The following is a 25,375-nucleotide window of genomic DNA, read 5'->3' as shown; positions in this document are numbered from 1 at the left end:
TAAAGATAATTGTTAGTGAAAAGAGTGTGATTTGTTAGACGAACACAACCCGGGTATGATATTGTCCACTTTGAATATAAGCCCTCATAGTTTTGCTTTATGCTTCCCAAAAGGCCTCATAACAATAGAGTTAGTATTCCTCACTTATAAACCCATGATCATTCCCTAAATTAGTCGATGTGGGACTTTCATAATCCAACATGATTGATGGTTGAGGAGAAGATTGAATTATGAAGAGTAAGAATGCTCTATACTAGTAAACAAATAAAAAATTTAATCTAACTTCGAGATTTAATTAGATACTAAACAACCATCTAAATAAATACCTTCGTGATAGACGATTTTCGTTCCTATATTTAATGTCAGAAAATGGATAAAAACGTGGAATAAACAAAGAACAGGCATCAGCTTTCTCCTGTAATTGCTAGTTTCCAGAATTTTAATCCAACGCCACCTTCCCCTTTGTCGCCGACACACTCTTCCTTCACTTTTTCCACTTCTCTCTCTTCATTACTCTTCCACAATCTTTGAATCCCTTTCTCTCTCTCTCTCTAGCTGTCACTTTCTTTTATGGCGATGCTTCTGTCCACTGCCCACCGATCTCACCTTCAACTACTACTTCTGCTACTCCTTCTCCCTTCACCCCTCTTCTTCACATTCTCCCCTTCTTTCTATGCTTTAAACCCATAAACAACAGCCTAACAGAGCATCCCTGAATGTGCTTGGCGTTGTAATGGCTCTGTGGGTCTTCATCTTCATGATTTTCTTGTTGATCTTTGGTTTTATTCCAGTTTTTCCTGCTCTTACTGATGATTCTGATGGTGGGTAATCGGTTGATTTCTTTTCCATCCTTTGTTTTGATCGGATTGCTTTTTTCCCCTCTTTCTGCTCTGTTTTTTAGTCTGGGTTTGGTGGATTGGGTTGTTTGTTTGAAATGCGATTAATGTATGTTCTTTAGTGATGTTTGATTTGTTCGTTGTTTATATGTCGATTGAGCTCTTTTAGAGAAAACCCAGATGAGTGAAGGAAATTGGGGGAGAAAGTATTGGTGTTGTGGGTTTTCCCTAAATGTTCATTTGTATGCGAGTAATGGGGAAGATTCATCTTAGTTACTGAGATTTCTACTGTTCTTGTTTGAGTTATGATCTGCTAATGATGAAAACACTTGTTTGGCTTGTTATTCATCTGAGTGTTTTCTGGTGGTGTTGTAGTTCAAGCTTTGCAAGTTATATACACTTCATTGAACAGTCCTCCTCAGCTGACTGGTTGGATTGCTGGTGGTGGGGATCCATGTGCAGAGTCATGGAAGGGTGTGGCTTGTGAAGGGTCTGCTGTTGTTTCCATGTGAGTGATGAACTGATATTGATGATGCTTTTTTGATACTCAATCGCTTGATTACTTCAAATGAACTGATTTACTGTTTATTGCAACAGTGAGATTTCTGGTTTAGAGCTGAATGGAACGATGGGTTATGCGCTTTCGAGTCTTTTGTCATTGAAAGAACTGTGAGGAAACTATTATTATGCCATTGTCTTGTCTTTGAGTTCATGCAACGATCCACAATCTTACTTACTATCTGTGTTCTTCAGTGATATAAGCGACAACCTTATTCATGACTCAATTCCTTACCAATTGCCGCCGAATCTCACGAGACTGTATGTTTAATCGTTTTTCGTCTTGTTGGTTTGCTCGTGTTTAGTTGCTTACTTCTAATCCATGATCTGTGTAGAAATATGGCGAAGAACAGCTTAAGTGGTAATCTTCCTTATTCCTTTTCCACCATGGCTTCTCTCAGTTATTTGTGAGTGATGTTACAGTTCTATACATTTGTTATTATATTTTATGTCATTGAATTAGAATTGGATGTCCCTGACTGTCTTCTCTCTCGAAATCTTGGGTTAGGAATATGAGCCACAATTTGCTATCTCAGGCGATAGGGGACGTTTTCACCAATCTTGCTACCCTGGGGACGTTGTAAGATTCTTCCTTGATTCCTCCTTTGCATTTTTTGTTTATGTAGTAATTTGTTTGTTTGTTATGCAATGCTTCCATTTTCGTGAAGTTTAATGATGTTGATCATGTTAAGTCGTGTTAATTATATCTCGTGGTTGGATCTATCACTTCAATATGCGTTTCTTTTTGACTCGTGGGTTATCAAATAACAAGAATATCCCTTACAGTATGTTAATCTGAAACCATGATAGATCTTCATGGTTCTGGGAGAGTGGGGAAAAAGTAAGGTGCTTCGCTACCCTTCGAAGACTTCGCTGATGAGCTCTTTAAGCTCTTGATATCTCATCAGGTCATCAAAGCTAGCTGTTTCTTAAGTTTCGAGAACTTCACAAATGGCCATCCTCATAGATCCTTAGAGTTAGTGTGAGATTCCACATTGGTCGGAAAGCTCAAAGAGGACAATATCTGCTAGTGGTGGGCTTGGGCCATTACAATGGTATAAGAGCCAAACACCGGGCAATGTGCCAGTGAGGAGGCTGAGCCACAAAGGGGGTGGATACGAGGAGGTGTACCAGCAAGGACGCTGGGTCTCGAAGGGGTGGATTGGGGGGTCCCACATCGATTGGAGAAGGGAACAACGAGTGCCTCGAGGACGCTAGGCCTTGAAAGGGGGTGGATTGTGAGATCTCACATCGGTTGGGGAGGAGAACGAAACATTCTTTATAAGGGTGTGAAAACCTCTCCCTAGACGCATTTTAAAAAACTTTGAGGGGAACCCCGAGAAGAAAAGCCCAAAGAGGATAATATCTGCTAATGGTGGGTTTGGGCTGTTACAGTTAGTGTCTATTCTCATGCAAGAAACAACGACGGAATCCTGTTCTAAACTGATTAATCTACCAAAATCTTTGTTGTTCTTTCAGGGACCTTTCTTTCAACAACTTAACTGGAGATCTTCCTGAATCCTTGAGCTCTTTATCCAATGTTTCTTCCCTGTAAGTGTTTGTTACTCCTACACTTTTTTCAAAAGCCTTTCGAAAAACTGAAACCGACGTTTTAATTCTATCCGTTCTTCACTATGTAGCTTTCTGCAGAACAACCAATTGACTGGTTCTCTCAATAATCTTATCAGTTTGCCTCTGACCACTCTGTAAGTTCTTATATAACGTGGCTCGAGGTCCAGTTGGCTGTTATCCTCTTCCTTTTCTTATTTCTTTGTTCTCTTTGCATTACAGAAATGTAGCAAATAATAATTTCAGTGGATGGATACCTCAAGAACTGAAGTCGATCGAAAATTTCATGTTAGTAATTGCACGTTATTCTGTTTGCATATTCATATTGATATATTGAACCGTTGCATAACGTCTTTCGATACTTCTACTATATAAAACAGATACGATGGAAATTCATTTGACGATAGTCCTGCACCTCCTCCCCCGCCTTTTACTCCACTGCCTCCTGGTAGATCTCGTAACAGCTCCAGACATCCCGGGTCTGGCGGTGGCACCCATACTGCCCCAAGTTCTGATACGAGCTCATCCCACTCGAACAAAGGCTTGTCAGTTTTGGTTATGGTGGGGATAATTTTGGGTGCTATAATTATTGCCCTCATTGTGTTAGTTGCTTTCGCTGTCTGCATCATGAAGAGAAAACGCAAGAACATTGGTCTAAGAGCTTCCAGTGGAAGGCTGTCATTTGGCACCAATGGTTGGTTTTATGCCATTTGAGTTTGTAGGATAAATGCTATTAGTTATGATTCATTTGGATTATGAGATTCTTAACATTTATTTCAGTGAATGCTGAGGTGCAAGAGCGTCGGGGAAAAAGTGTTGTCGCTGTTGGAGATATTAAGCCTCTTCGTACCGAGAAAATAAATCCCGAGAGGTTACAGGCGACGAATGGATCAGTGAAAAGAATGAAGTCCCCTATCACTGCTACTTCTTACACCGTTGCTGCTCTTCAAAGTGCAACAAATAGTTTCAGCCAAGAATGCATAGTTGGTGAAGGTTCTCTCGGTCGTGTTTACAAATCGGAGTTTCCAAATGGGAAGGTAAACTTCTTCTCACTATCGATCGTTAATGCACCGAAAATAAGTTCGAAAGAGTAAAATAACGGAAGTTAGTTTATGCTTTCGTCCTATCCTCCTAACAGAAAGCCCGGAAACTTATTGATCTATCAACAAGTTTCTATTGTATTAGTAATATGACCTATTGGCATTAACGGTCCAAGCCTACCGCTAGCAGATATTTTCCTCTTTGGGCTTCCCCTCAAGGTTTTTAAAACGCTTTTGCTAGGGAGAGGTTTTCATACGCTTATAAAGAATGTTTCATTCTCCTCTCCAACCGATGTGGGATCTCATAATCCACCCCCCTGCAGGGCCCAGCATCCTCGCTGGCACGTCGTTCTTGAATCGACGTGGGACCCCCCAATCCACCTCCCTTTAGGGCCCAGCGTCTGTGCTGGCACACTGCCTCGTGTTCACACCCTTTGGGGCTCAGTTTCCTCGCAGGCACATCGTCCGGTGTTTGGCTCTGATACCATTTGTAATGGACCAAGCCCACCGTTAGCAGATATTGTCCTCTTTGGACTTTCCCATTCGGGTTTCCTCTCAAGATTTTTAAAACGCGTATGCTAGGGAGAAGTTTCCACACTTTTATTAAAATATTTTGTTCTCCTCTCCAACTGACGTGGGATCTCACAACTTATTTGTACAAAGTAGTTGCTTCCTATAGCTATTAATTAGCAACACGAGGCAAAAACAGCATTTTGGTCGGTTAGTTAAATAATCAGGATAGCGACAATGTACTTAGACGAATCGTGTCGTATAGGTATATGTTATATACCAAACGTTTATATCGAATCAGCAGTAATATCTAGTCAAAGGTTCTCCGATGTTGACCTAATTTGTTTACTCGTATCTTGTTTCTTCATATATCGAGTCGCATTTCCTTTTATTGATAATTTTACTCCCTAACAACATGAGTCGATTCCTCATCCTTCTTTACGATGTAGATAATGGCGATAAAGAAAATTGATAATGCAGCACTATCACTACAAGAGGAAGACAATTTTCTTGAAGCGGTTTCAAACATGTCACGATTGAGGCATACGAACATTGTGACACTAAATGGTTATTGTGCGGAATATGGTCAGCGTCTTCTAGTTTACGAGTTCATTGGAAATGGAAGTTTACACGACATGCTCCATTTTGCTGATGAAAGTAGCAAGACACTGACTTGGAATGCACGTGTGCGCGTAGCACTTGGAACCGCCCGAGCTTTAGAGTACGTCGAGTTTACTAAAACTTAACCGGTATCCAATTTTCTTCTGATCCAGAACTCTTGTATTGTAGATACTTGCATGAGGTTTGCTTGCCTTCCGTTGTACATAGAAACTTGAAAAGTGCAAACATTTTACTTGATGAAGAGCTCAACCCCCATTTGTCAGATTGTGGTTTAGCTGCTTTAACACCGAACACAGGGCGACAGGTTAACACTTGAGAATTCTTATTCTTTCCGAGCTCGGAAACACGTTTTTACGCCCTTCTTAGCACGTTTTCCGTGATAGCTATGACTTGATTTCTAATGAGATGTATTATACATAAATGTTTCTTCCAGATATCTACTCAGATGGTTGGTTCATTTGGCTATAGTGCTCCGGAATTTGCCTTGTCGGGTTTGTACACGGTCAAAAGTGATGTTTATAGCTTTGGGGTCGTGATGTTGGAGCTCTTGAGTGGCCGAAAGCCGCTTGATAGGTGAATTTTCCTTCGATACACGTGATTCATTCCTATTTCTTGCTGATATATATCTATGTAATGTTTCATATTCCCTTCATTTTGTTCAGTTCCAGGTCGAGATCAGAGCAATCACTTGTGAGATGGGCTACTCCCCAACTTCACGACATCGACGCCTTGGCAAAAATGGTAGACCCTACTTTGAACGGAATGTACCCTGCGAAATCTCTGTCGCGCTTCGCCGACATTATTGCTCTATGTGTCCAGGTATATTTCATTTAAACTTTCATAAAACGTCACCTTCATCTTAAAACACAGACATACACTTGTGTGTTTTGAAAATACCTTTAAAACGACACAACAAAAGACATCTTATTCTAGCCTAAGTCTAAGAAAATAAACACGACTATCCTATGCATGTGTCATGGTCTCACGTCTAGAGGATCAACAGCTGGTTATTCGAAAGTGTTAGTTCATATCATAATCTTTGAGCCTTTTGCAGCCCGAGCCTGAATTCCGACCTCCAATGTCTGAAGTAGTACAAGCACTGGTACGCTTAGTGCAAAGAGCTAGTGTGGTTAAAAGGCATTCGAGTGACGAGTCGGGTTTCACTTACAAAACGCCCGAGCACAATGTAGTTGATTTGCCATTTTGAGGGACGACACAGAGCTCCGAAACGAATCCCGAACTTGTTTGAAAATCAAATAATAGAAAGCCATTGTAATTAAAATATTTGAGTGTATAGCAGCAGGGAAGTGATTTCTACATTAAGTTTCTGTCTTTCCTTCAATATTTTGATTATCATTGTTCTTACTTATTCAATCTAAATTTGGTTTTGTTTACCTTATTCATAAAATGTCATAAATATTGGAATATTTTATTTAACACTAAATAAAATATAAACAATTTTGTATTATTTTTGACACAGATCCTTGCACTTTTTCGTATTTGCAGTCAGAGACCGAGGGACCAAAAAGAAATTTAATTAAATGGCAGTTAATCACATTGATTAAAATATGAAATATGATTAAAAAGTATTTAAATGTTTTTTTAAATCAAATTAATTAAAACACAATTGTGTATTTTGTCTGAAAATACTTTTAAATTTTGAAAAAGAATGTCCAAAAATAGTTCTACGGTTCATTTTTTTTTTAATTTTATTAATACTTTATTTAAAAAATATTTTACAAATGTTTCAAAAATATTCTTTTTAACTTTAAGAATTGTTTTAGAAATACTTTTGAATTTTCAAAAATTCCATTAATACTATTTCCAAAAATATTCACTTAACTTTAAAAAATAACATTAAAGAATTTAGATATAATGTATGAGGTGTCGATAGTCTTCGTCCATAATATTGACTTTTTTTTTTTTAAGACAGCGTAAAGAGTATTTTTACTACTTTTAAAATTTCATAGTTAATTTTTAAATATAGTACAAATCGTAAGCATATAAAATTTTAATTTTTTCTTTAACTAAATTAATAATTAATCATTGTACTCTTATGTATGGCAGAGTATGTACTTTCCTTAAAATTTTAGTATCGATGTAATCATTACAATTAAGTCAATAAAATATAAACAAACTGGTTCATGTTAAGTACCATTTTATTCTCTAATAAACAATTTGTTTATGATTAAATGAGTGAGTCTTAAAATCAGCGTTTAAGGAAAGTACTAATCTACTTAGACAATATGCAAATACGTCCGCCCATTCTTTCTCGAAACTCGAATTCTTCCCTTCGAGACCAGAAAACTCACACTGAACATACAAAAAAAACCTTCATGAACAAAAAATGTATACATATATCAAAATCAATATGAGAAATCTAGAGAAGAGCAAGAGATACACAAAAATAAAAACTCATTTTCAGCCCAATCCGCTACCCTCTGAAAAGCACAAAATCATTCAATTTTTTCAACCAAACCATCCTAAGAGAAGATCAAAAACATCCTTCATCCACCAAAATCAATCAAGAAATACAAATCATGATTTTTGTTGGGAAAAGGTAATGATTTTTTGTTGATTGAGCAAGAAACCGAATGAGGGGGAAACAATGGGTTGATAGTAAGATGTTTGCCTTTTCAAATTTGGATATAACTCCAAATTTTAATAAGAGAGGAGTTCATGGTTAGGAATGAGCATAAGCTCTCATGACTTTCGTTTTGGACTTTCCCAAAAGGTCTCATAACAATAAAGATGTATTCCTTGCTAAATTAACTAATTAACTAATCATATGTACACTTATAATTGACCATTTTCAGCAGCTTCTCAGGTTTCTGTTTCCACTTCCTTATGTCCCCAATCACAATAAAACCAAAGACAAACAAAATATAGATTTTACCAAAAAGAAGATACAAGACCAGACTGATCTGTTTCTGGAGAAACTCCCTAAGCCTCTACTACTACTACTACTACATCATACACACATATATTGCTTCAATCACAAAACAAAAGTTCTACACAGCAAAGTCCAAGCTATGCTATACACACCCCCTGCATAAATAACAATTGAACTCTCCATATCTGCCATGGTTGAATGCAATCAAGAATTCCACCTGCTATGGTCATCTCTTCCGTCGCTTTGAATCGAGCTGCAACCATTAACAAACTTTATATTAGTCCTTCTAAGAACATGTCAGATAAGAACGCATTAGAGAAATGGATCTGAAAGCAACAATAAGATTGTTATCTATCTTCCTCTTCCTCGAACAGGTGGGGCTCATAGTTTTGTCGATGGGGGAAGTTGATTTCTTCTATCTTTCACTGATTCTTACCTGCCGGAAACATCTGTTTTCTGTTGCAGGGATAACTAATATACTAATAGCTTGACAAGGTTCAGAGCCAAAATGGAGAAAATGGATGTGTATTGGAGGTGAGGGTTTTCAGTGATACTGAGAAATTCCAACTAATGAAGTCGGTTTTGAAATAACAAACTTCCAATGACCGTGAAACTATAACAAAATCCTTTTACTACTTTGCTGAATGATAATGATAAAAACTAAAGCATGTGTTTTCCAGAGTGGTATTGCAGGCCGTAATTCAAAGGCCGGGAAAAAGTAAGCATTTAACAGTGCATAAAAAGGAAAATAAATGCAGATTGCTATGGCAGTCGAAAGGAAAAGGCGGTAGCATTAATCTATATAAGTTTCATCCATGGGGTTAAATTACAAGTTCAATCAGTCAGAATTGTCTAATAGGTCTCTTAAGGCTAAATCTTTACTTTTGTGTCAAATAAGTCATTTCCATGTTCGAAAATTTTTAAAATTCATAGACCTATCTATTAAACTAAAAATTGAATAGTTCTGGTCATATAAGAATTCCGTGTATGATAGATTAGTGAATTTAAATATGAAATATGAATCAAACCTACCACACACAAATGATAATCACAAGATGGTTTATTGTCTGATGATGGAAAACTTTTCAACTAAGATAAAAGGAGATAACAATCAATTATAAGAAATAGCATTCGATCCAATGGCCTTGATGTGTTGGAAACGCAAATGATAATCACAACATGGTTTTTTTATAAAAGATAATTGGACAATACATTTGCTTTTAAGTGGATAAGCAACAGGAACAAAATAATAAAGAGTAATGCAACACGATTGTAAAGCTATACTCTTGTAGAATGGTTAAATAAAAACTAAATGAAAGATGAGACAAACGCAGAGAACTAAACTCAGTCCAAAAGTCATCTATTTCAGACCATAGAAAGCAAATTACATTCCTCACCATATCAACAATGGCGTTCCCATGCACCCATGTCTGAAATTGAAAACTGAAAGGAGTATTGATTTTTCCAAATAAACTACCTCCTTGAACTTAGAGGGAACTGTCAAGTTATTGGAAAAGTTTACTTACACAATACAGCTCAAATCTAGAATGATAACAATGATAAAAGGTGTCATTATAATAATGTACTTGCATTGACAGATAAGAAATCATTGATTTTGTCCAAAGGGGGTGGGCGGCGTAGGGGAGATTCCAGTACTTCTAATATTTTGAGCCTTAACTTTCGGGAAGATGGCCTCCCAACAAATGACATCCTCTTAGTTGGATGGATCATAGGGTCTTTTGAAACAACTTGCGCTAGAAAGTTAAAAAACTATACAGAAACAACTAAGCAATTGACCAATATGACATGGGCAAGCCCAAAAAAATAACATTTGAAAATAAGAAACTGTTTGTTTTCATAATTATTATGAGAAAAATGAATTTGTTCATTGATGAATCAAATTGACAAAAAAACTCTGAACTCTTTTTATCATACACACAGACACGTTTTAGATAGCTGTCAGAATTTTCTTGAGCTAAGAGGAATATTTGGCAGACGCAGAAAACAAAACGATATATCTGGTATATAATTATTTCATTCAATGAATTCTAATTTAAACAAATACGACAGTAGAAGTAACAGATATTGGAAGGCATTCGACCAACCATTTGGGATAAACTCACCAAACACATAACAATAGCACCTGAATTATTCATTAGACATGAGAAAGTAGATGATAATCGCAGATTGGTTATCATAAAAAAGGAAGCCCAATGGGCATTGTTTAATAATCACAAGACTGGCTTTTGGAAAACAAATAGCAAGTGAATCAAAAGAAAAACCTTCTAAGTTAATAAAAAACATGACTTAAGTGATTGGAAAGAAACCAAACTGAAGCTCAGCATATAGAATTAACTAAAAGGCGAGCATTGCATGTATTTCATTTGTCTTCATGTCTGCCGTGTGCTACTGAGTTAATCTTTAAATTCTAAGAAAGGAAAAAAAAGAAAAAGAACGACTGACGCGAATCAAAAAGGCTAATATGCTGGAGAAGATGATTCATATTCAACTACCATTCTACTTGGGAAGCAACAGATAACAGTACTAACCTTGTCCTCGGCCACCGGTGATGCTGAAAATATATTCTCAGTTTTCTTGATATCAGCATCGGATGCACATTCAGAACACACAAAATGGTCCAATTTTTTTGCTTCCTCGATAGTCATGCTTACGCAAGCAGGATGGTACCTATAGGCCAAAGGAAACATAAAAGGTTTGTGCTTCCAGAAAACTCTCGAGTTCGGGCTCTCTAAAAAGTTCCAGTATTAAACAAAATGGTATAACAAAACCACTTCAACCACAACTAAGTTATGGAGTTCGAGTGAATATTCCATTTCTAGCAACACATTACAATCCATAAAAGACTGCACATCACATTGCACTTTGACGATTAGCTTCTTCACCTTTGGATAGAACACTAATTAACCGATTAAGATGACCGTTATATGGACTAATAATGTCTGTGGTGCATCTATCAATCGATGCTAAAAGCCATTTCAGTGTATCTAGAACTTTATCTTTGATTAAACATTCTTCAATTGTTAATTCATACAAACTTAAGGTGAGGTTCATAAAGCTGACATTTAACAAATTAAAAGTAATTTCAAAATTTCCATGATATTTGGTCACATGGCAAAAAGTGATCTGAAAGATCAAATAACACTCAAAAAGAAATTTTAAAGTGAGAACACTTGATTAGTGCTTCTTGCAAAAAGTTAAAAAAAAAAAAAAAAAAAAAAGTGTGCCCCGTTAAAACAATACCTTAAAAGTTATCCTAAATTCTCTCTTAATTCATTATGCCATGCATCAAAAAAATTCGAACCTTCAATTACTTGTGTAAACATTTCACTCTGGAATGTGCAAATACACAAAAGGATTCTGGGATTCAGTACACAAAAGTAAACATTAGTTCCCAGAATTAACATTAATATTTACCAGTCCTTGCAGCCCTCACACTGCACCATGAGGTCGTCTGGGTTGTAAGGCATCTCACATGTGCAATAGCTGCAAGAAAAAACAAGAACATTCAAAATGCATTCAAGCAATTTGCACCAGAATCCGTTCGATACAACAAAAAAGTGAAAAGCTCACACAGCAACTCGGTCAGGCGTGAAAGCTCCAGTAGCAGCCTTGTACTCAAATCTACAATAATAATCCTCAGCACCAACATTCTCAAGCTTAGTATAGTTCTTAAACGTATGAACAATGCACTTCCCTTCAATGGTGTGCGCACTTTGCAAGTCGTAGTGATCAGACAAGAAGAGCTCCTTAGCACCATGGAACTGCCTCCGCCCCCCAATCGACTCCTCCGGCCGATAGTACCACCTCACTCGAACTTTAATGTTGTTCCGATTATCAGCTTCGATCTTCTCGACACGCGCAACATACGGAAGCTTACTCGTCTCCGATGGGCGCATCAATACACAATCTCCAACTGCAAAATCCGCGAAATCAGAACTCCTAAAGCACCATTGGACGATATTCTAGTGGAACGACAGAGAGAGAGAGAGAGAGAGAGAGAGAGAGAGAGAGCATATTTAACGCAAAATGAAACAAGTTTCCATAGTTTTAGGCGAAGGAGTTTACCTCTAACAACCTTGTTGGTGCCTCTGATGGTGTAAGCGTCCAGGTCTTTCTTGCCTGGTCTGGTTTTGGCCATCAGTGAGAGAGCAATGGGAGAGTGACGAAATTAGCACGGAATTGAGAGATATGACAGTAGAAGTGAAGAAAGAAGGTCGTAATTTGGCGTTTGGAAAGCCCTAGCAATTGGGGGAAGAACAGAAACCCTAGCTCGTCATCATTAATCTCATCATCGTTGAAGATGAACACTATCCAGACTGACGCCTTCTCTGGAGCGCAATCGGGACCTTTTACATTCACACGTACGTTGGAAGTTCTGTATGTTCATTTCTTTTTCCTTTTCTTTTATTTATGCTTTAATTTTACTTTTATATATTATTTCTTTTTAGTATATTAATAGCCTGACCCGACCCGACCCGACCCTATCCTCTTAGGAACGTCTACTACTTTTAATCTTCCAACTGGTCAGAGTTGACCCGAACAAAAAAAAGTTTCATTCTGCAAACCAAGTCGAACTCTGACCTGTTACGAACGTCGAATATTTTTAATCTTCACAAAAATCTTTAAAATAGGGATATAGAGTTGAGTTGTGATTCCTATCTTTGAACAGGTCGTGTTGAATCTTCAAATTTTCAAAATCCAACTCAGCCCAAACTTGAAAGAAAAAAAAAATCTAACTCAACTCAACCCGAGTTAGATAGTAGAGTTTCTTCAGGTTATTGGGTCAATACCCATACCTCTTTCGTTTCCTTTACTTTTGTTCTATATAATTTTGAATTATCCACGATATATATATATATATTTTATCAACTTGAGTATAATTCAATTAATTAAATTTTCTTTATAGTTGAGTAGGATGAATATGAACTCATTCCAATAATGAAGCTTCTTATCGACCCGAGATACCTAAAAATCGACGAACAAAATAATATTTTAGTTATAAATAAATATATATGAAGTTATTACTTTTTAGAAGTACAATTTGTCTTTTTGAGGATATTGTACCTTTTTTATTTTCTTTTGAAATAAAGCATATTGTACCGTTGGTGCCATAAAAGGAAGAAATTTGATTACAAAGGTTAATCATACCATAATTTTTATTAGTTATTTTATGAAAGAAATAAAGTTGTCGAGTTGGCCAAGCTAAGCGTAGGAGGTAACAATTATTATCTAAGACGTAGATGTTTCAACTCCCTATGATTGAAAAAACAAATGAGTTGTATCAGTTTTACCTTAAACTTCAATTGAATCAACTTAGATAGAGCGTTCATATGACTCGATAATCCAATCTAGTGGACTACCTAACCCAAACCATAAAAGTTGAGTTGGATTAGATTTTTCTCAGTTTGGGTTGGGTTAAAAGTTTTGGAAAACCATAAATTCGTTTCAATTTGTAGGTTGACATTTTTTTGGTCAAGTAAATCCGACCAACGCCAACTGCCATTTTGCTATAAGCCCGTGGATATCAAGGTTCCACAAGCGGTACTTCCTGATACTGTATTTGAAGCAGTTGTTCGAATTCCTTATGATATGCAACTGAAACAAGTTTTTGCGAATGGGAAAAGGGGCAGTTTGAATGTGGGGGTTGTTCTTATTTTACCCGAAGGGTTTGAATTAGCCCCCCCCGATCGTATTTCTCCCGAGATTAAAGAAAAGATGGGCAATCTGTCTTTTCAGAGCTATCGTCCCACTAAAAAAAATATTCTTGTGATAGGACCCGTTCCTGGTCAGAAATATAGTGAAATCACCTTTCCTATTCTTTCTCCGGACCTTGCGACTAAGAAAGATGTTCACACTTCTTAAAATATCCCATATACGTAGGCGGGAACAGGGGAAGGGGTCAGATTTATCCCGACGGGAGTAAGAGTAATAATAATGTTTATAATGCTACAGCGAGAATAGGATTACAACCTTACTTGATTTTAAAAAGATTAAAAATATTTAATATTTGTAACCGATGTTATAATGCATTGTGACTTGTAAATGTTTGATATTTGAATATCCAAAGCTCTCCCTGTGCCTACACTCTACGCTTCATGTCGCATGGTTAATCCAAATATTAGGAGCTTGCCTTGGATTGCACGAGAGTGATTTTGAAATGATTAAAATCGCTTTTATCAGATTCAAAATTAACATGTCCTAACAAGTTAAATTTCAATTTATTTACACTTTTAAACTCAATTTTCACGTCGTCAAAAGTGTGTTTTCAAAGTGATTTTAACGATCTCAAAATCACTCCCGGGTAAAGGGTGTTTCTGATGCGATCCTTCAACACTAACTGTTTACCTCTACAAAGTATTGAACCTCTTCCGCTTCTGTAGTCTGATGAAATTTATAAAAGACCAGTTTTGGTGGATTGATGCTGAAAATGCAGGCAGTAACTTATAACAGCAAATGTACTGAAAGACTATCTGAGAACCATTTCAATACTGCATAGAGAGCTTATCTTAGTTTGCTAAAACTTCTGGATGACGACAGAATTGGCAAGACCGGCCTGCTCGATTGTCCGAGTCAGGTCGCTAAGAAGCTTGGGAGGGAAGCCCATCAACTGCAGCTGATAGTTCCTGGCACCCCCCGGCCTAGACGCGTCGATGAAAGCACGAACATCGCTGATTGTGTGATGGTAATTGAAATGAGCTACCATGCGTGTTCCATCTGCCAACCGAAGCTGAATCGAGGTTGATGGCAACGAGTCATCCACGACCGGGCCTGCAGAAGCGCTTGGACTGCTATTGACATCGGTGAGAGTAGCAGTTGGCTCGTTTGCTGGGGCGCCACCACCAAGAGTTCTTCCTACACCTTGAAATGGAAGACGTGGCTTCTCTGGTTCCTGCAAGATGCAAAATACTATGTCTAACATTTATACGCTCCACGCCTACAATCTTTAAAAATGCTTACCGTTCCTTAACGGTTAACTATCGACTCGAACAGTTTCTCGACCCTTAAATGGGTAAGTTTAAATCATCTATCACGGATCGTATATCTTGGAATTGTAGAACCAACAAGTGAAATCTAATAAGGAAAAACTTACACGATACTCCTCCATCCTCCTAATTAAATTCACATGAACGGAGGACCTTCTGTCTGCAGGTTCAAGCTCTCTGGGGCACTCAGACTTTCTGATGCTCTGATGAAAGATCATATAAATATGTAAAGACACCCACCTAAGGGCAGTAATCAGTAATTCGAAGAACGAAATGTACCCAACGGAGCTAAACAAACAAGAACACGTCCAGCAACATTTCTTCAAGAATTCGAAAACCATACAAACACTTATAAAGGTCAAGTATTTCTATAAACAGCATTCCATGTTGTTTCTGCTCTTAAGTTATCCATGGATGCATGTACGTGTGCGCGTGTGCATGTGTACACAAATATTTCATTAGAACATTATCAGTATTATATTTCACCTACCTCCAAAAAGGATGCGTTTTCAGGATCATCCAACCTCCTCAAAGGGCTATCATTTACGGTAAAACCATTACTCCAGAATACAATATTGTGAACAACGTTCTCAGGCTGATCAGGTGCAGAACGGACAGTTTCTCCTGTGAGTAACCTACCAGTTCCAGTAAAGCTGCTGGAGGTTGATGAACGGGCATGATCAATAGGGCCTTCCACAGCTCCCATTTGCCTAGCGTGATTGAAAAGTGAATCCACATCATTACCCTTTGTAGGATCTTGGACAAGCATCCCACTGAAAGTTGGAAACAGAGTTATCATTCAATAAGCATCAACCAATATTGTCAACCTCAGAGTTACTTCCAAAAGGAGCTTTGGATTAACAAGAAAAAAGGGAATGTATGATAACCGGACATTTATTTTTCTTCTTTCATTTAATTGAGGGGAGGGGAGGGGAGGGAGAAATGTAAAACAAACTATTACATTAGATCCAACCTCACATTCTTTCTTAGATCAGCAAAAGCTATAATCATTGAAAGGAAAAGCATGTTTACATCAATACAGAGCATGAAAAAGGAAGCATTGAGGTTCCTTTTATTGAGGAAGAGATTTTCAAAGCCATTTCCGATATGGGAAACCAAAATTCCTCAGGCCCCTATGGTACAACTAGCAAATTTTTTAAAAAAGCATGGAACATTGTGAAGCATGATTTAGTAGCAGTGTTCCCACGAATATTTGAAAAGGCTATTATCAACAAAATGGTGATGAAACAGGACAAGTGGTGTGGCCTCCTCCTTTCCAAGGGAGGTAGATCGACTCTAGCTCAATCGGTGTTGAATAGTATCCCCATGTACCCTTTCACGCTCCTTAAGGCCCCACTGAAGACTATAAGAGCCAGGGAGAAAATGATGAGAGTTTGCCTGAAATGGGGGAACTTACAAACCAGGTACCAATTTGGTTAATTGCTAACCAATTCAATAATGACTGCCCTTCGAGAATGATATGAATCAAGAGACATCAGTCATACAATATGCTTCAATGAAGATGTGAAGAAAATATTGTTGAAATTATCAAAAGATATTTCAATTCATGCCACATTGAAGAAGAATGAAGTTTCATGTTTTGAATTTCAGGTGGATTACAATTTAGAGTAATTTAGAGTTATTGTATTTCATTAATGTATTTTAAGACTTTTAATTTACTTTAGGTTACAATTACATAATGGTTAATTAAGGCCATTAAGCATGAATGTTACAACTCTTGGAATGCCTTTAGTAGTTTCATTTTGAGGCTATATAAAGCCATGTATGTTGTATTTGTTAATAGACTTGAAAATATAGTAAAAGGAGCATTTGTGCTTTCTTTAGCCAATGGCTAAGTTTCTTTGCAATTCTATGTAGTTTAGGTTACATGTTTCAAGCTCGACATGATCAATCTTGCTTGTGGAGTTATTCGAATCTCAAACAATGTTCTTGCCTTGAGATATTCGATCAACAAGGTAATCCGAATCTTACTCTCCTTGTAGTGATTCCTTATCATATCAGTTTGGGGGTAGGTTCTCTTCGGTATATAACACCTCCCTCTTGTTAAAATGGTTGGGGAGGTTTAGCTTTGAAAAGGAGGCCTTTTGGAGGAAAGTGATTGTTTCCATTTATGGTTGTAATTCCAGTGGTTGGAAGGCCGTGGAGACTAAGACTGCTGGTGGTGGAAGACCTTGGTTTGATATCAGTAAGAATTGGGCTCTCTTCTTCGGTTTTGTCAAGTTTTCAATTGGAATTTGGAAAAAGTATATAGTTAAATTTTTTTGCCAGGAGTTTGCTAATACTTGGTGGGAAAATGGTGGGTAAATAGAACAGAGTTCAGAAGAGGTTACCTCCTCCAAGTTCTCCAAATGATGATCGCTGTATAGGAGGGACCTATTACGAGAAGATTCAACAATCATTCATTCTTCATCTACAAAATTTGATAAGCTTGGTTCAACTATTATTTCATGTGTTACAAGGTTATTCGATTGAGGAAGAACAATTTGCAGTTCCAGAAGGGAATATTTACACGGTTGAAGTAGCGGATGAAATTGCTATAAATTGCACTTAATTGATAAGTTGTTACAAAACTTTATTTATTATTTTTAATTTTATAATTCTTGTAGGGATCAAAAGGATGGGAAGTTATTTGTCAAATTGACTTCACGTTGTAGATTTAGAGGAGAGACTCTAAATACTCACAAATTACTACTTAAAAGGCACACTCTTAGAAATTTGAGCATAGTTCATTTAAGTTTCAATCAATTCTTGTGGTAGATTGCAACAGAGTCATACATCTTTGATCAAGTTCGATTGTTGAGTGTCTCAGTTTAAAACAAGGTTCTAACAATGCTTGTGGTAGATTGCATAGAGTCATTCAATCAAGTTTTGATCAAATTCGATTGCGGAGTGTCTCAATTTTCTAACAATGCTTGTGGTAGATTGCATAGAGTCATTCAATCAAGTTTTGATCAAGTTCGATGGTGGAGTGTCTCAGAGGTAATCTAATTCTAGACTTATCTATTAGTTGATCTAGTTGATCCTCTGTAAAACAACACACTTTAATCATTTATGATGATCCCTCCAAACAAGCACAAGCTTATCGACAAATGAATTTTCAAGGGTTTTTTTGTTCAACAGGAGCTAGAATTAGAGTTGGCTTTATCAGAATGGCTACTTGTTCATACCGGACCCCATGTGACCAAAATTTATGGAACGATGTTTTAGACGAATCCGGAATGAAATGAATTTTCCATAACCTTTCAATTGAGAAGAAGGATGAGGGCATACATATTAAGATTAGGTATGAAAACGGAAGAAGAATCATTGTCCTGATGGAATGGAATGAAATGGAATAGAAATTGACGTAAGTAAAAGCAAGAAGAAAAAGGAAGTAAAAATTAGGGCAGAAAAGAGACCTCTTCTCACCACCGGTGTAATACTCTTGAGGAGCATCGGGGTCGCCAACAGAATCAGGGGACCGTCGGTTAAGATCGGAAAGGGTTCGAATACCCCCGGTCCGACTGCTGCAGGGCTTCGACGGCTTCTCATCCCGTGATGCCATTGAAGACGCTGATCGAAGTAAGGCAAAGGGGAAGAGGAGAGGATCTTGAGGAAAGTCGCGTATGTTCGCAGGCTGGAGGATTCTGGTACGACCTTTTTTCTTTTCTTTCTTTCTTTCTTTATTATTTATTATTATTCAAAATCCACTTTGTTCGTTGGAGATTGGCTTCTATTTTATTGGTTTTTGAGTTTGATCGAGTATTTTTTTTTTCTTTTCTTTTTTAAATTAATTTAAGTAAATTTTATTAAATAATTTCTAATGTAAAATAATTGATCATGTAGAATCATTTATTCATTTATTTTTTAATAAAAATAAATGTTATTTATTTATTTTCAACTATTCAATTAATTTTAATGTATATTTTAAAAATTAAATTCTTAAACTTATTTTTAAAGTTGTTTGAGAATAAATAATTAAAAAATAATTATATATAGTTAAATTCAATTTAAACTTTCAAGAAACTCGAATGGTTGAACGACGACGAGGAACATATTTTAGATGATTTTTTTTTGCATGGAGTCGAACATGCAAGGCCTTGGTTGATCTATAGGGTAGCTGATCATCAAGGGTCTTTGACCAAAACTCCTTATGGGGTCGGGTCGGACTTCTATCTTTCTGTGTCAATCTCAATTATATTACCACATAAAACAAGTTTTAAGAATCTAATAAGAGCTTATTCCACTATAAATAAAAATAGTTATTAAAAAAAAAGTTTCAATGAGAATCATGACAATTCTAAAGATCGACATGCATTCGAGATAGTTCTCTTTTTTCTCTTTCTTGAGGGAGGTTGATAGTTGAATATGGTCACGCTTTAGCCCCGAGTTCCAACAACAAAGTATGATTAAGCACATTTGAGGTAGGACCAACAAATTGAATTGGACCTGCAAGTAGATCAAAACGAAATAAAGTATTTGAAGGTTCCATTTCCTGAAATGGACTCGGAAAAGAAGACAGGTATTTTCTTCTAAGAACCGAGAAAATGACGTGAAAGTTTGTGCGTTGAATTGACTTTCTAAGTGCTTAAAGTGAAGGGAAAAAAAAAAAAAAAAGTGTTTTTCCCTACTTTAAAAAGTTGATCTAAATCGGAAGGGCGAATACCAACCTGGACTGATATATTGGTTCTCGACAGCCCACTGCTCTCTAAACAATGCAAATTTCTTGAAAGGTGCACCTAACCACAGAATCATAGAATTTTAGTACGATGCTTGGCTTTCAAGCCCGCACATGAGAGTGAAGAAGGTAGTAGTAGTAGTAGTAATAAAGTTCTTCTGAGAAATATTACCACCGAGTTCCACCATTGCCTTCTTGATCACAGGCTTGAACTTACCTGCCATATGAATTCTACCTTTAGAAGGAGATCAAATGATGAACATTAAGTTAAGCTTAGACTTCATCAAAATGTTCTGTTCCAAAGCCTTTCAAAGTTGTTCAGATAGAGAATCTTTTTAATTCATCGACTCCAAAACTGTATTCTTGTAAAACCTTTATCACTCACGTATACGTGAATTTGATATAAAATCAAATGTTCTCATTTGGGATGGATTCTATATACCCTGTCATTTCGTTTCCTTATACCCCCCAAAACAGTATTCTATAGACCAAATAATATCAAGAGAAAAGGAAGGCACGTTTTCATGAAGTAAACATACCGTGTCTCCTCTCCACATCCATTAATGAAGTCAATGCAGTTCCGCCAGCCGTCCAATCTTCAACTGGGGCGGCCAAATTTCCTACCTGGTATGCATAACTAACATATAAGTAATAGAAATGAGGTGAAGAAAATAATTGTAACACCCCTAGCCCACTACTAGCGGTAGTTATCCCTTTTAGTCCATTACGTATCGTCATCAGCCTCATGGTTTCAAAATGCGTTTACTAGGGAGAGGTTTCCACACCCTTATAAGGAATGTTTCGTTTCCCTCACTGATGTGAGATCTCACAGTCCACCCATCTTGGGAGCCAACGTTTTCGCTGACACACCACCCGATGCCTAGCTCTAATACCATTTGTAAAAGCCTAAGCCCACTGCTAGCAGATATTATTTTAACTCGTTACGTATCGCTGTCAACCATTAGGAAGAGGTTTCAACACTCTTATAAAGAATGCTTCGTTTCCCTTTCCAACTGATGTGGGATCTCACAATAATCTACCGAGGAAATGGATAACCAGAAAAAATAAATGAAAGGTTAAAAGGTTAGAGAATAAACCAATCAGGAAGTGGGAAAGACAGACCGATGATATTAGTCCAGTTTTTCCACTCTGAAGGAGAGCTCCAGCAGTGTAACCCAAAGCATAGCAATATGCTGAATCGAAGTTTGTGGGTAAACCACATCTCCCTTCATACCTATAAATGAAAAGAAGAATTAAACAGAGTCAAATTATACACAAGGTTAAAAGGTTATAGACCTGTTTAGAGCTAAACACAATGTGTGATAAAAACAGGAGCGTCGACTTAAAATAGCAGAAGTTCAAGCACGAACAGAATGGGTACCCAAAGAAATGCGACTGCCCCTTGAATTGGCCACCATTATATGCACCTTCTAGCCTCCTCTTTTCCAACTCAGTTTCAACCATTTGTATAAGCATTTTCTCAGTTTCTATTTTCGCAACCTGACATGTAAGAAACATAATGTAGTTCATCAAACTAGGAATCCTACGAAAAGATATAACAACAACAACAAAAAATACTTACTTGAACATTGCCATGTGGATCTCTTTCAAGCAACAATTGTTCTTGGATTGCTGGTGGGAAAAATTCAAAAAGGTGATGAGATTGAGTTGTAAGTTTCTTTTTCCATATTCCATCCTTATCTACATTATCATGGGCGAGAATTTCATTGAGTTCTGCAATAAGCTGCTGCACCTGTAGAAAGCAGGTTATAAATGAGTACCAGTTCAAGAATGATATTATTGATATCAAGTATCTTGGGTTTAGTGGATGATGAGCATACAAGCTAAAGAAATAAACACAATTGACTATATTAACAAGCGCAGTACCTCAGGAATGAAGTCAATCAGACCCTCGGGAATTAGTATGACACCATAATTATAACCAAGTTCGGAACGTTTACTAATTACATCCACAATGTACTCTGTAACGTTTTTCAAGGTAAGCTTCTTAACTGCAACCTTCAAAACAAGTTGTAAATTAGGAGCACACTATAAACTAAAACTATATCTAAAAACGAGTATATTTAATGTCTGAAACTTTTTTCGCCTGCATACCATCAATCAATTAATTAGATTAAATCTCCATGAATCAACCAGGTGGAAAAGAACAGATTTTCAAACAACCCTAGGGTATAGCATACAATGGTAAATGCCCTAAGATTTCTGTGTTGAGTAGTTTAAGTAAAGCAGCTACCTCTTCTCCAATAATAGTAATGTTTGGATGAGTTTGCAAAGCACATTCCAGTGTGATGTGAGAAGCAGCACGACCCATGAGCCGTACAACTGTGGATATATTTACAGTAATAATGCCATATGACAATTTGCTTGAGTATCAACATTAGCAATGAATCAATACAATGTTGCATTAGGCAGATCCAGTAGGGAATAGAAACATGAAGTCAAACAGAGAGAAGTGCTCTATTTTTGGCAGGTGAAGCAACCAGATATATGTTTTTTTCAATTTTTTGAAACGGACAAGATAAGAATTTAGGAACTTTAAGATCCACAGAATGGTACAGAAAATGGCATAGCTTATACTCAGAGTAGAGAACCGGTGAACTGGAACAATGATGGATAGAACGTGGACTAACGATAAATCCGAACTCGAAATACTGATAATTGAAGTCCTCAAGAATTCAGTTATTATGAAAATATCAGCAGATCAGATCCATTTCTAGTTTTATTTTCATTAAGCAAAATGCTTACAGTGATAATATTTTCCTGTTGATCGAGCATCAACCATCACATTACCAATCATTTCTGAATATATCTGCAAAAACATCAGCAATATTCCTTTTTACTTGAATTATTGAAGAAACTACTTCAACTTTGAAACATTGATCGAAGTTGAGTCTACAAGAAATATGAATTCTAAAGCAGTTCCAAAGAGAAGTGAGGACCTTGCAAGCTGTATCAAATCCAAAACTTGTGGGGACTTCTTTGCACTTGAGATCACCATCAATAGTTTTAGGGCAACCAACTACTCTGGTTTTCAAATTTTTACTCCTGGATTTGATAAGCAACCGAGTACAATGGAACAGTACATAACAGGATAAATAAGAACCCTTAGGCAATTACATCCTTAGTTTAGTAGCGCCCAAAATCATGTATAATAGCTTATCCATATATGATCATGAGAAAGAGAATTTCATAGTTCTCAAAAGTACCTAAGATATTCAGCGAGGAGACAAGCATTTGTGTTGGAGTCGTCTCCACCAATTACAACAAGCCCATCCAGATCAAGCTTCTGAGCTGCTTCTTCAGCTTGCTTAAACTGAAAATTAAACCAAATTGTCAATTTATGTCTTTCACTACGAGAATTGTTGGGAGGGAGTCCCACATTGACTAATTTAGGGAATGATCGTGGATTTATAAGTAAGGAATACATCTCCATTGGTACGATGACTTTTGGGGAAACCAAAAACAAGGTCATTTGAGGGTATGCTCAAAGTGGACAATATCATACCATTGCGGAGAGTATGATTCCTAACAACACAATTAAGGGGTCTCATAATGCTAATTCAGGAAAGAAAGAGTATCACCTGTTCTAGAGTTTCAATCTTATCCCTCCCACTGCATATCATATCAAAACCACCCTGATAAAAGAAATTTGCATTTAAATCAAGAACCGCATTCAAATGGCAACCACTTCGCATCAAGACTACACATATTCACACTAACATTCTTTGATCGTACAAACCTGATTGCGATATGGGTAGATAAATTCTGCAGTGAGTTCTACATATTTGCACTTCATGATCCCTGCAGGGCCACCCTTGAATCCATACAACGTGCTTCCTTTTGCATGATCCTGTAGATAATCTTCACCAAAATCGTAGATGATGCTAATTAACCCACAGCTTGAACAGAAAAACAAGCATTCATTCTTTATTTATAAAGCTGGACAAAATAAGAACCTACCAAATAGTCCAGAAATCACATTATGTCCTCCGGGTGCTTGGCCACCAGACAGCACAACTCCAATCTTCAATTTCTGATTCATCTGTACCAAACTGGAATCACTTGGCACCAACATTGCCGACGGTTGACCGAATAGACTAGGAAACAGCTTCGCGATCTCATCTGTATGCGTAGAATAAATAATTAACTCTTCCTTGGAGTCATCAACCAACTAAATACCAAACAGTGTACCAAAAACAAGTTATCATGGCTAAAATTACCCGGATTGCCAGCGGCGGAGCTAGGAGGACCATCGACGAATTTGAACGGATTTTTTAGAACAGAGGGGAAAGGGAGAGGTTGATCGATACGGTGGGCTTGCAGTTCGCTACACTCAGAAGAAACCGGGGAGATCACCGGCGGAGAAGCTGCATTGACGGTGGAAACGTCGGCATTAGCGATGAAAGGTGGAGACATTGCTTGCAGAGAATGGAATCGAAGTAGAAAGATGAAAATGAGAGGAGATTGTTAGAGTGGATATATGAATGAATCAATGAAATAGTGGAGATTTGAGTGTGGATAAGATCAAGAAGATCTTCCTTCCGGACTTTCAACGTCCCGCCTTGCGGAATGCGGAAGATCAGTTAGTTAAGGGTGAGCGTCGTTTCCTAACGCCGGTCGTTAGGGTAGTTCTTCTTTTTTGGATTTTAGTAGTTTTTTTTTTTAAAAAATCTTTTATACCAATTTCAAAATTTACTAATTATCTGTGTATATATTAAATTAATAACTAAAATCTTATAAAATTTAAATATTAAATATATACGAGTCATACATTACTTATGTTCTTAATTTTTTAAGGTTTCGAGTGGAATAGTCTTACAAAAAAAAATTTGTATAATAGAAAACTATTTTATTAAAAAATTATTATTATTTAGAAAAACATATAAAAATAAAAAGGACGTTTAGGATTTTGACCAAGAATCCAAAAAATGACTTTTGGAATCTAATTTCACGGTTGTTCCTTAAATTCTACTTTCATTTTCGGGTATTATTGGATGCATAATATATTTCTATGCATAGTCTACACATGCACATGGACTCACTGGGCGGACTCGTTAACGTATCCTCTAAAGTAGACTATGGGTAATCACACGCTCATACTATTGAAGCCGATGAAAAAAAGAGGAATACGAACAATATCATAAGTATATGCGTACGTACTTTATGTAACTGAAGAAGTAATCTATGATCATTCAACTTGTATGAGGTCTCAAATATAATTTATAGTTTATTCTTTTGTATAGCAGGTACAAAATTCATATTTGTGCTCCCTCGTAAAAAAATATATATATATATAATATATATATAATCATGTTTATGGTATCTCGATTAACATATGTATAATGATCAATCGAATGTGAATGCACATATATCACACAAACATACACATTTATTTAATTTAATAGCATGTAATTAAATATCATACTGAACCTATCCCTAGCTAGAGAACTCTCTCATTGGTCTCTCATTCTCATTAGGATTCCCCATCCTATTTTGCCTGGGTCTCATTGAGCTATCTATCGAAGAAAAATCTTGCTATGGTCCCTCCTTCGTTCTTCATTTAAACAAGAATTATACGTCTCGTTTGAAACAAGATCTTGTGAGACCCCAAATCTACTGTTGCTATGGTCCCTCCCTCATTCTTC

General features: G+C 36.8%; 4 protein-coding genes across 7 annotated transcripts; 1 reads left to right on the top strand and 3 right to left on the bottom strand.

The window, feature by feature from the left end:
- Positions 1 to 404: 404 nt before the first annotated feature.
- Positions 405 to 6,530, top strand: LOC111495652 (protein STRUBBELIG-RECEPTOR FAMILY 8-like). Its single transcript, XM_023145780.1, has 16 exons — positions 405 to 821; positions 1,212 to 1,344; positions 1,434 to 1,505; positions 1,590 to 1,655; positions 1,730 to 1,801; positions 1,903 to 1,974; positions 2,874 to 2,945; positions 3,035 to 3,100; positions 3,186 to 3,251; positions 3,344 to 3,657; positions 3,744 to 4,000; positions 4,963 to 5,234; positions 5,303 to 5,438; positions 5,568 to 5,707; positions 5,797 to 5,953; positions 6,189 to 6,530. The coding sequence occupies exons 1-16, from the start codon at positions 734 to 736 to the stop codon at positions 6,339 to 6,341; spliced, it is 2,136 nt and encodes a 711-aa protein (XP_023001548.1). The 5' UTR covers positions 405 to 733; the 3' UTR covers positions 6,342 to 6,530.
- Positions 6,531 to 7,997: 1,467 nt separating this feature from the next.
- LOC111495686 (chromatin remodeling protein EBS-like) lies at positions 7,998 to 12,436 on the bottom strand. 4 transcript variants are annotated; one of them, XR_002720338.1, is made up of 6 exons: positions 12,114 to 12,436; positions 11,619 to 11,961; positions 11,463 to 11,531; positions 10,577 to 10,715; positions 9,425 to 9,524; positions 7,998 to 8,280 (listed from the first exon to the last, which is right to left on the bottom strand). XR_002720338.1 is itself a non-coding variant. In XM_023145841.1 (5 exons), exons 1-5 carry the CDS (start codon positions 12,184 to 12,186, stop codon positions 8,443 to 8,445), a joined length of 645 nt encoding a protein of 214 aa, XP_023001609.1. In that variant the 5' UTR covers positions 12,187 to 12,436; the 3' UTR covers positions 7,998 to 8,442. The 4 variants fall into 4 exon arrangements, 2 of the variants coding, with proteins under 2 accessions (XP_023001609.1, XP_023001608.1); XR_002720339.1 differs by lacking the exon at positions 9,425 to 9,524 and adding an exon at positions 8,393 to 8,463; XM_023145841.1 differs by lacking the exon at positions 9,425 to 9,524 and having other exon boundaries at positions 7,998 to 8,463.
- Positions 12,437 to 14,443: 2,007 nt separating this feature from the next.
- LOC111495698 (plant UBX domain-containing protein 4-like) lies at positions 14,444 to 18,685 on the bottom strand. The gene is made up of 4 exons (XM_023145862.1): positions 18,451 to 18,685; positions 15,522 to 15,804; positions 15,139 to 15,234; positions 14,444 to 14,937 (listed from the first exon to the last, which is right to left on the bottom strand). The coding sequence occupies exons 1-4, from the start codon at positions 18,594 to 18,596 to the stop codon at positions 14,563 to 14,565; spliced, it is 900 nt and encodes a 299-aa protein (XP_023001630.1). The 5' UTR covers positions 18,597 to 18,685; the 3' UTR covers positions 14,444 to 14,562.
- A 622-nt stretch (positions 18,686 to 19,307) lies between these two features.
- Positions 19,308 to 24,320, bottom strand: LOC111495656 (pyrophosphate--fructose 6-phosphate 1-phosphotransferase subunit beta-like). Its single transcript, XM_023145787.1, has 16 exons — positions 23,951 to 24,320; positions 23,691 to 23,852; positions 23,470 to 23,591; positions 23,312 to 23,365; positions 22,937 to 23,043; positions 22,670 to 22,775; positions 22,476 to 22,539; positions 21,964 to 22,052; positions 21,597 to 21,728; positions 21,292 to 21,462; positions 21,091 to 21,209; positions 20,832 to 20,943; positions 20,249 to 20,333; positions 19,882 to 19,926; positions 19,702 to 19,770; positions 19,308 to 19,480 (listed from the first exon to the last, which is right to left on the bottom strand). Exons 1-16 carry the CDS (start codon positions 24,144 to 24,146, stop codon positions 19,404 to 19,406), a joined length of 1,710 nt encoding a protein of 569 aa, XP_023001555.1. The 5' UTR covers positions 24,147 to 24,320; the 3' UTR covers positions 19,308 to 19,403.
- Between the last annotated feature and the right edge of the window lie 1,055 nt (positions 24,321 to 25,375).

This window comes from Cucurbita maxima, unplaced genomic scaffold, assembly GCF_002738345.1.
Source record: "Cucurbita maxima cultivar Rimu unplaced genomic scaffold, Cmax_1.0 Cma_Scf00021, whole genome shotgun sequence".
Taxonomy (NCBI): domain Eukaryota; kingdom Viridiplantae; phylum Streptophyta; class Magnoliopsida; order Cucurbitales; family Cucurbitaceae; genus Cucurbita; species Cucurbita maxima.
This window is presented reverse-complemented; position numbering and strand designations above follow the sequence as displayed.

Bases quoted from the DNA above. Each gene is read 5' to 3' on its own strand.
- LOC111495652 (XM_023145780.1), top strand. From the start codon at position 734: ATGGCTCTGTGGGTCTTCATCTTCATGATTTTCTTGTTGATCTTTGGT. The intron at 1,506-1,589 runs GTGAGGAAACTA...TGTGTTCTTCAG, and splicing joins CTTTTGTCATTGAAAGAACT to TGATATAAGCGACAACCTTA. The intron at 1,802-1,902 runs GTGAGTGATGTT...ATCTTGGGTTAG, and splicing joins ATGGCTTCTCTCAGTTATTT to GAATATGAGCCACAATTTGC.
- LOC111495686 (XM_023145840.1), bottom strand. From the start codon at position 12,186: ATGGCCAAAACCAGACCAGGCAAGAAAGACCTGGACGCTTACACCATC. The intron at 11,962-12,113 runs GTAAACTCCTTC...CGGATTTTGCAG, and splicing joins CACCAACAAGGTTGTTAGAG to TTGGAGATTGTGTATTGATG. The intron at 10,716-11,462 runs GTAAATATTAAT...TTTGGCCTATAG, and splicing joins TGTGAGGGCTGCAAGGACTG to GTACCATCCTGCTTGCGTAA.
- LOC111495698 (XM_023145862.1), bottom strand. From the start codon at position 18,596: ATGGCATCACGGGATGAGAAGCCGTCGAAGCCCTGCAGCAGTCGGACC. The intron at 15,235-15,521 runs GTAGGTGAAATA...ATCTTTCATCAG, and splicing joins AAAACGCATCCTTTTTGGAG to AGCATCAGAAAGTCTGAGTG. The intron at 14,938-15,138 runs GTAAGTTTTTCC...TGCATCTTGCAG, and splicing joins GGAGGATGGAGGAGTATCGT to GAACCAGAGAAGCCACGTCT.
- LOC111495656 (XM_023145787.1), bottom strand. From the start codon at position 24,146: ATGTCTCCACCTTTCATCGCTAATGCCGACGTTTCCACCGTCAATGCA. The intron at 22,540-22,669 runs GTCCTCACTTCT...ATGTTTTTGCAG, and splicing joins GATTTGATACAGCTTGCAAG to ATATATTCAGAAATGATTGG. The intron at 19,481-19,701 runs GTTGGTATTCGC...ATCTACTTGCAG, and splicing joins GAACCAATATATCAGTCCAG to GTCCAATTCAATTTGTTGGT.